Raw genomic sequence first — 9,738 nt, 5'->3', positions numbered from 1 at the left:
TACTGAGTAACTCATTGGCTTCCAGCTGTCTGACAGGCTGGCACACTATAGCTGTTTTTAGGTTAGCAGCTGGCATGGCTTTTCCAGTTTTATACCGGGGTCAACCTTCTAGAAATAGATTGTTCACTGCAGCCTCTGCTAAAGGGTCACCCCCTGAGGAAGCCATTTTGGTGAAACAAGGTCCTTGTTGGGATTGTCCATCTGACCCAGGAATTCACATTACATAGTTAACAGAGATGCTTCCTGGTTTCTTCGAACTAGCAGGCCGATTCAGAAAACCACTCTCCCGGCACATGCACAGGCCACGCAATTCAGGAAGGTGGCCTATGCAAAGTAGGGCCCGTGGCAAAAGGAGGCGCTAGGGCCACTAGCACGTCCCTAGCACCTCCTTTTTGACAGGAGCAGCGGCTGTCAGCGGGTTTGACAGTAAACACTCAATTTTGCAGGCGTCTGTTCTCAAACCCGCTGACAGCCATGGGTTCGGAAAACGGACGCCGGCATAATTGAGCGTCCGTCTTCCGACGCGTGGGCCGATTTTTAATTTTTACTTTTTGGGTCTCTGACTTAATATCGCCATGATATTAAGTCGGAGGGTGCCAGAAAGCGATTTTTACTGCTTTTCTGTGCACTTCCCGGCCCCGGCACGCGTTAATTTCTGAAAGTAAAATGTGCGGCTTGGCTGCATATTTTACTTTCTGTATCGCACGGGAATAACTAATAGGGCCATCAACATGCATTTACATGTTGCGGGCACTAATAGTTGCGGGGGGGGGGGGGGGGGTTTGGATGTGCGTTTGACGCGCTATTACCTCTTACTGAATAAGGGGTAAAGCTAGCACGTCGAAAATGCGCGTTCAAATGCGGGTTAACAGTGTGCTTCACCAGAGCGCACTATACTGTATCAGCCTGTAAGGAATTAACACATCTTAGCCAGTGGATATACACCTTACCACAAGAGGATTTTTCCTCTGTATTATACACAGGGGATGACTTTTTATTGTGCAAATGTTTAATGTACGAGTGTGCACTTGAATTAGTGGATGTTTGTGCAGACGATGCATGTGTGATTTAGTGTGCTATTTTTGTGCTGTTACAGTGAATACTGGTTTTGTGTTGTAATCATTGTCTCATGTGTTCACCACACGCATCAGCATATCGTACTTTTAGTCTTGTACATGAGCATTACTGTAAGTACAAATGTACCATATCTAAATATACATTTGCTAAGATTAAAAGAATCATATACAGACTGAACCAATACAAACTATTTGTGAGCTTTGTATTTAAATATATGTTTGACTAACTAGGTTTTTGTATTTAGGGTAATACAGCAATTATATTTAGAATTCTGCTCTTATTTTCATTGTGAATTTATTAAAGTCTGTTTTAGTACTGGCCATTATACTCAACATTAGTGCTTTTTCCCCACCCAGGTGGTTGGTTTTTTTTTTTTATATTTTGAGCACTTTATGCAATATTCATACAGCCTATCGTTTGTATTATATATATTTTAGATTTTTATATCCCACTTTTCTGCACTTCAAAGTGTATATCAAAGTGCATTACATTCAGGTACTGTAGGTATTTCCCTATCCTCACACGGCTTACAATCTAATTTAGTACCTGAGGCAACAGAGGGTAAAGTGACTTGCCTAAGGTCACAAGGAGCGACAGCGGGGTATGCTCTCGAACTTAATTCTGAAAAAGGATACAATTTTAGAAGTCCAGGGCCAAACAACAGTTAAATCAGGGACTGAAGTCTATGCAAGTGAACAAAATACATGTATCCAAGGCATGCTGAATAATAATATAGCATATACTGTATCGTATTATTGCAAGGAAGGCTCAAATACTAACCTGAGGCTGAAGGGATAAAATCACATTTCCGAACATTTTAACCCTCCCTCTTTTTTCAATACAATACCTCAAAATACTGTACAGTCCAGAAAAAAAATTCAAGAGTTGGCAACCCTATGTGTACTGGGACCACCATGTTCTCCTTAGCAGGCTCCACTAACTGGAGATTCTCCAGCATTTGTGCCTGGCATCCTACTCCTTAAATAACTTAAATGATATAGCTTCCACCATCACTTTCACAAACCCTGCAAAGGTCAAGTCTTCAGGCTTGACCTTCACTCCTCTGGAGAAATGTCTGAAGGGAGGCCCTCTGAGAACTCCAAAATGTCATCCCCCAGGGGTCATAGGGTTCCTTATGTTCACTGTAGGGAGGATGAGGCACTAGGTGCTTGGCCTACATCCAGAGCTGCAGGCACAGATAGAACTGGATGGGGGGTGTCAGGCCTCAACATCTCTACCAGCCTCAGTGGAAGAACTGGCTACAACCACTGTATCAGTAGGGGGAAGTCTGTGCCTTGCCGGGCACCAATGCTATCCTGGGAACAGACACCAGCTAGGTTGGTAATGCACCGATTAGCACATTGAGCTTCTCCAGAAGCAGTACGAGGATGGGCAGCACCGGGTCCGATGCCATCGGTGCCACAGGACCAAAACCTTGCAACACTCAGCCCACCGCTAGCTGGACTCGATGCTCCAGCTCTTCCTCAAACATTGCCAATGCCAAGACCGACTGGGAGGAAGGAGGGTAGCCAGATCTTCTTCAGACCCTCGAGTTGGATCAGTGACTGGCATCAGGACTGGTGGAGTCCCATCGCGAACTCCTGACATCAATGAACGATTGGCACTCCTCACTACAGGTTCACTTTGGGGGCATCGCGGCAAAAGCCAGTACATCCCTGTGCCCGGCCCCATGCATCAATGAGGACTGGTGCCTGTGTTTCTTTGGTTTCCCTTGATGCTCAGCCCAGTCCTTCCCCAGTGCAGAGGTTGATGAGGAATCAGACATCCTCATCCTGCAGGAAATAGACGATGGTTGGTCTCTGGCGTACCTGTCCACCAGCATCAATGGAACTGACTGTCCTGCCTATGTCAATGGCTCAGCGTCCATCGGTGCAGTTCCTTGATCCTTCAATGCTACCGATGGCTCTGACGTCTTCAACCTGAAGAGCTGCTCCATCTTGTCAAGTTGAAGATGTCCCTTTGGGGTCATCTGGGTGCATAAAGTGGAAACCCCGGACGCTTTGTAATGCCCCTAGGCAGAGGACATGTCTCATGTAAATCTGTAATGGATATGGTCCTCTGACACCTCTGAAAACAGGATGTGACCATGACAGAAGAAACAAAGGGGCACTAATGGAAGGCTATGACAGCGGGTCATCCATTGCCAGTGGGCACCGATGCACCCCCACAAAAGGGGAATCTACTGCAAAAGGAGACTTACCCAAATTGCTGAAAACCCTGACTAGGAGTCACTATGGGAGGGTACAGAGAGGAATCTGGCGATAGAATGAGAAAAAACCTGCAAAAATCGCAAGAAAAATGAAGTTTTCCACAAGGCCAAAAACAGCCAAAGTGAGCTCTTTCACACCATGAGGCTTACAGCTCCACAGAAAAACAGAGACTGGAGAGGGTCCCCACGAGGACGCATGGTATAGGGTAAACTGGGCATGCTCAGTGTGCCTAGTCAAAGTTCTAGACTGACTGTTTTCCACATCAGAGCTCCATCTGATGATGTCACCCATGTGTGAGGACTACCATCCTGCTTGTCCTCTGAGAATAAAACAGCCACACTGGGAAAAACGAAAGTCTTAATTTACACTTATACACTTCATCTTTTAACAGTTTTATGGAAATTACAAGGTAAGAAAAGAATTAAAAAATATGGAAAATATGGATGTTAAATTCTTTATTCATAAGTGACAGTTCAACTTTCTTTGTGCATGCATAAATCTATGTGAAATATCAAAATGATTTTGTATATAAACATTTTAAGGCTCTGGCTTATGATTTTAGAAGCCCCTTATGAAGTAACAGTGATATCTATGAAATACTGGCAGCAGAAAAAAATTGCAATAAGAACCCTGAATAGTAATGCCAGCACTCCAAGAACCAAAACCTGAAAGCAATGACAAAATATTTTACAGCTACTGTATAACAGAATTAGAAAAAAAAATCTACATGTACACAAAATGACAAATTACACCACCTTGTAAAATCATGACTGCTTTATGAAAATGAAACTGTTTATTGCATTATTATGTAGTGCATTAATATGTTAAGTGGTTATAGACATTTGATTTAAAAAAATGAACGTTATGCTTCAGATCTTATTGCTCAGGATGAAACATGATTGAAAATGAAAGGGGTTCACCGATACTCCTTTAAAAATTTCAAACAATGAAAAGTGACATTCTTCCTCAACTTATTAATCTTTTTAGCACTTATGCAAGTGAGGGAGTGACACTACTGGATAACACCAGATGTCCTAAAGAAAAGCAAAGCAATTTTCACCCATAGAATCTGCCATGTGACCTCACATCTGAAGGAGGTTTGACCTCAGTACTGCTAAACTTGTTACCATCCTCTTGGAAGCAGATACTAGTAATTGTGCCATGCTATATAGAGGGTCAATGACAGAGAAGAAAAGCAGGCTCACCGTCACTGTTTATTTTTAATGCAACTCACAGTTGCTGTAAAATATATGGATTTTGGCTTCACAGTCTTGTCTAAAAAGTCCTCATTGAAGGCCATTCTGTTTGCCCAGTTCTATTATGATTCCAATCTTCTAAAAAGATAATTATAGTGATACAAAAGGCACTTTCTTCCCACACTTCAAGGTCAAGAAAAATTAAGTTGTAAAGATAACAAAAATAAGGACAACCCAGATGAGAAAAATTTCTTCCACATAAGACTGCATATTAATCATCCTTCTTTCAGCTGCCATGGAGTACCATAATTCATGACAGAAAGGAGGAGTGTAACAAATCCAAACGATGTTAACAACTCTGAACTTTTAGATGTTGTTAATAATATGACTAGACTTTAGAGCTTGCCTCTCCCATCATACAAGAAAAAACTTCAGTGCAATGTCAACAAGTCAACACAAAAACACAGCACAGAATGTCAATTACATTGTTACTCTGTTAGCACACTACAGGATAGATCAGTCAAAATAATACTAGGAATGGGTGAGCTGGAATAAATACAAATACATTTCCTCTGTACTGGTACGTATTCAGAGGGGAAAGATTGTTTCTGCTAATTTGAGAAGCTGATTGACTTGTTGGAGCCCTCACTGAATCTAAACCCATGTGACTCAACTCACCAAAAGCCAATTCAATACTAACCAAAGCTCATTTTGATGTGGCTTGCTCCTGGCTCAAAAAGGGTGACTTTAGTTGGAACAGTCACATGATATCTATCTACTGCAGGGCAGCTACTAAAAATTAAGCTTGGTGGGATGTAGGAGATGGGATCTCCCTGCCCACCTGATAAGCTCAACAAAAAGCTGAGCTAACATAAGTCTGGCGAATCCAAGTCAGCTGTAAGCAATGTGGCTTTCCATTCCAAACAGGTTATGGTCAATACTTTGATCTAGACAAATCTATGCCGGAACTGAAACAGAACAATGCTAGCAGTCTGGCTACACAATACTGTGCTCTTCATTTACAGCACTCTGGCTGATCAAAGTTTTTTTTTTAAAATCTTTTAGGGCGTTATTTACACCGTGCAATAAAATAAAGTCTCACAAGAGGCCGCAGACAGTAACAAAGGTTAATTGCTTTGTTGGTTGTATTACCCAGAACTGAATTGTTTTGATCCAATGTTACTGGTTAGCATGCATTTACAGTTTGCATCCACTGCAAAAATCCAAAGCACTTAGCAGGAGACATATTCATTTCTACAGTGTATTAAACTCTTGACATTGTACATTAGTACACAATAACACTAGGTTGTCAAAGTGGCACAAAAAATAGTTTCATACATCAAAACAAAATAGCACAGCTATATTTCAAAGACCTCATCCTTTATGGAACAGATGCCATAACTCAATGATGTAAATACGATGTAAAGTAGATTTCTGTTTCATCAGTTTATCAGCTAGCTAGTACGGATCATACAGGTGCAGTTCTGCTGAAAATTACCAGGGTGGTAAGATTTAGTAATTTACAGACAATGCACAGACTCCCTAGTCTGCACTCACTTCAAGACCGGAAGGTATACACCCCTCTCCACGGGATTCACTTGCACATCTGGAGACCGAAAATCCTCATGAGTCTCAAAGCTGCAATTCTTCCGGGCTTAAATACATTAGCTTTTTTTTTTTTTTTTTTTTTTAAAGGGAGGAATGCAGTCGCTAAGTGGCACTAACCCTTATAAATCAAATGCATTTTTCAAACAGTAATACTTGTGAGAAGAACAGCACTATTTGCGTAGTGGTTGTGGTAAATGTTTGTTGGGGGGGTGGTGGGGGGAGAAATAAGATGACCTACTGATATAAAATTTCAAAATGTAAAAAGTTTCAGGTCATTGAAAATGCCTATAAACTGAAACAAGCTTTTCACCTTCAAGACAATTGTGTGTCAGTTTAGTTCCGTTTACTAGAGCTTAGCTTTTGTTCTCCATGGAATTTAGCAGAAAGCTGGCATGCTGGAAATAGGTGAACAAACAAGTGACTAGTCACCAAAAGTGAGAGCACGTCAAGATAGAGAATGTAATAATGTGTTTGCTTCACTGATGTATTTCTATGGTATTTTTTTGTAGCGCTGTAGAGCACCTGTGGATAAACTTGCCCTCTAGATCTCAGCATTGTCTGTAAATATGCTTTTTTTATTACTCGTTTATGAAATGAACTATACCAGCTTAAGAATAATAGTTTCAAAACCCTGCAAAATATGCTGTTACATGTACCATTACAGGAATACTGAGGTGCGTTTCCTGGCATCTCCTTCTGTGCACATGGAATGGGAGACAGCGTCCCTCACCCTCTCTTATCAAGCATAACAGATTTACACTAAAAAAAAAAAATAATAATTTCATGCTGGCACATTCTGGTCATTTCATAGCCTATTCAGGCCTTACAAAGTTATGAAACAAGTCCTTGGAAAGAGGGACATGAAGAAAAATTCAAGAATACTATTTATTTCATTGAAGTCCAGTCTATTTCCTTACTGTCCGTCCTACTGTTCAAATGTGCTTATGAAAACCAGATTTCAAATTTGTGAATAAGAATAAAGCTGTACTACCAAACTTTTGCAATGCTCATGATGCCACAGTCTGAGCTGAAAAAATACTGATCCTATCAGTGATGTGTCTGCAGGGATTTAGCCATCTGTCTCAGAGCACAGGGCACCACCTACCTATTCCTCTCCACCCCCCCCCCCTCCATTTCCCCCCCAGCCCTTGTTGATCAGAAGCAACTTTACGGACTGACCCAGTGGTACATTTGTGCACTGACATGCAATTGGTCAAGTCTTCTATTCCCCTCATAAGAGAGAGAGAGAGTGACCAATTTGGGCAACGGTGACAGTTAGTGGCCAGATTTAGGGAGCCATGATTCAGAGTTCCGGAAGGAGCCCAGATAGATGCATGCCCCCCCCCCCCCTAAGCTGAGCACCTACCTACCTACCACTGCAATGCCTGGACTGAGCTGGGAGGGGATAATAAAATAAGGGAAAAATCCCCAGGCAACTGTGAACGAAAGCTCCTGATGCCACAGCCCAACAGAGGCTGGGTGCAAAGGAGCTGGAAGCCAACAGGGCATGAGGAACTTGCCTAAGAAACTTTAGACTGTATAAAAACTTCCCGGCTTCCTGGAAAATGTCGCAGATAACTGACAAATTCCAATCCATTAAACAGACAAGAGAACAAAACAGAAATGGCAGTATTTCTCTCTCAGTAACAGCATAATTAAGGTTTTCCAAGGTTATAACTTCCCTTTTGGACTTACAACAAGCCAAATTAAATTCTAAAAAGAAAAAGAAAAAACACCCACGTTTGCTCACACCTGCTAAACATTTAAGATAAGTAAGCCTATTATGTATTTACACAAAAATACAATTTTGCCTTTCTGCAAAAATATTAAAGCTCCAGGCTTTATTTAAATACACAATATGGAAAAGCAGATTTAGAACAGTAAACTTGCATTTCAACCCTTTATAAATTAAAGACTTTTATGATTTATTAGCTTGCATACTACTTATATTAAGGCAACAGCTAATGTGGAAAACCATAAAATTAGGGTTAAAAAAAATGCTTTTGAAAGCAATTTTGGAAGACTGCTAGACAGAAAATGGCTGCACAGTTAACACCTAGATTTGAAATAGCATCATGAAAGTATATGAAATACTATTTCAAAGTAAGCCAGTCTTGTAGAGTTTGCAGACCATCGGTAAAGTGTTTCACCTCAGATCAGCTGCTTGGGGCCTGAATTTTTAATCAGTTAAACTAAACCTAAGCTTTATTATATTTTAAATCTATATAAAAGCAAGTTCTTGCGTCTTCCCCCCCCATTTAATATGACCAAAACATAGATCCATGATTATTCTGGGACTAAGTTTGGAGTTGGGAAGATAATGTGTTTTTCCTGTTCTGGGCCTTTTGAGAAACATTGATTCATCAAAACAAAAAACATTCTTATAAGTAATTATGCATTCCAGTCTTTAAACGTGGCCAACGGACATGATCTTTCCTTTCCCGAAATAAAGGCACATTCTTTTCTAGCAATTCTGTTTACACTCACTTCCTCCCCCCCCCCCTCCCTCCCTCCCTATGAGGGCCCTTCTCTATGAGCGTCAATTTACTGATTCTCCTTCCACAGAAGCAGCAGAAATAACATTTCTAAACTTACATGCTCTACCAAAATGATGGTACCCAAGTTTTAAATTTTTTGGTCATTCCTTGCTTTGGGATTCTAGTTTAGGCCACATGCAATAAGGGATGGCGACGACAGGTGCGCAAGTGTCAAAGACACGTTCAATTAGCAGCAAAACCCAGGAGAAGGAAAACGCACTGCAACTTTTTCCTAAAAGATGCACTTCAGAAGCACAAAAAATGAATTTAAACAAATTGGTAGGGGGGGGGGGCGGGGGGTTTCCCACAGCCAACTTAGCGAGTGGTAGGGCCTAAGGAACACTTCGATTACGTGGTAAGAGTTATTTCCAAGCACCACCTCCAGATGGCGAGAGAAAATTTTCAAACTCATTCGCAATTCCAATTTTTACAGGCAAGACAGACACCCACTGTTGTTGGCGTGAGTGGAATTAAATAAACCCGAGGGGCTGTTATTTCAATGGCAATACAAATTGAAGTAATGAGCAAAGAGACGCCCATCCGGCTGCCTGGTAATAAATATAGCAGACTTAATCACTGAAGCACATACTTCTTACAACACAGAAAGTATTAGCCTTCCTTTAGCCCTAAAATTCAATCAGTAGTCTTCAAACTTTTCTTTTCCTCACTGAGGCTTCACTCTTCTATCTCGTCAGTTGGCCAACAACTTTCAAGAGGGTTTTGTTTTCCTGCTTCAGCTGTTCATTTTCATCTTCTATGTCATCCAGGTCCTTGGGAGAGGAAACAAAACAGTCTTTGGATGCATAGGTTTTTTTTTGGAACATAGAGTTATATGTTTAAGTATTACAAACTATGAACTGAAAACAAAGAAAAATTAAATATGTATGAATATATGCACAGACACAACCACAAACAATTGAAGCCTATTATACTATTTTTTTTTTATAATGTGGATTATATGAGCAAAAAAGGAAGAACATTATGTTCACAGTTCTCAGACTTATGTCTCTAGATAGTTGTAAAATGGCTTGTATGAATACTAAAATCCAATTATCTAAGGCCTGTTTTATCTGCATTCATATTACTGCC

The 9,738-nt window shown here is 40.8% G+C and overlaps 1 protein-coding gene across 2 annotated transcripts in view; it reads right to left on the bottom strand.

Annotated features, from left to right (window-relative positions):
- Positions 1 to 6,140: 6,140 nt before the first annotated feature.
- The window catches only part of PAWR (pro-apoptotic WT1 regulator), a 239,966-nt gene continuing 236,368 nt past the window's right edge, over positions 6,141 to 9,738 (bottom strand). For both annotated transcript variants that reach the window (XM_029597126.1, XM_029597127.1), the window contains exon 7: positions 6,141 to 9,419. In XM_029597126.1, the coding sequence (XP_029452986.1) occupies positions 9,333 to 9,419 (87 nt within the window). In that variant the 3' untranslated portion in view covers positions 6,141 to 9,332. The remainder of the gene's footprint in view (positions 9,420 to 9,738) is intronic.

The sequence above is a fragment of the Rhinatrema bivittatum genome, chromosome 4 (assembly GCF_901001135.1).
Source record: "Rhinatrema bivittatum chromosome 4, aRhiBiv1.1, whole genome shotgun sequence".
Taxonomy (NCBI): domain Eukaryota; kingdom Metazoa; phylum Chordata; class Amphibia; order Gymnophiona; family Rhinatrematidae; genus Rhinatrema; species Rhinatrema bivittatum.
The sequence above is the reverse complement of the archived record's forward strand: the minus strand, read 5'-3'. Positions and strand labels throughout refer to the sequence as shown.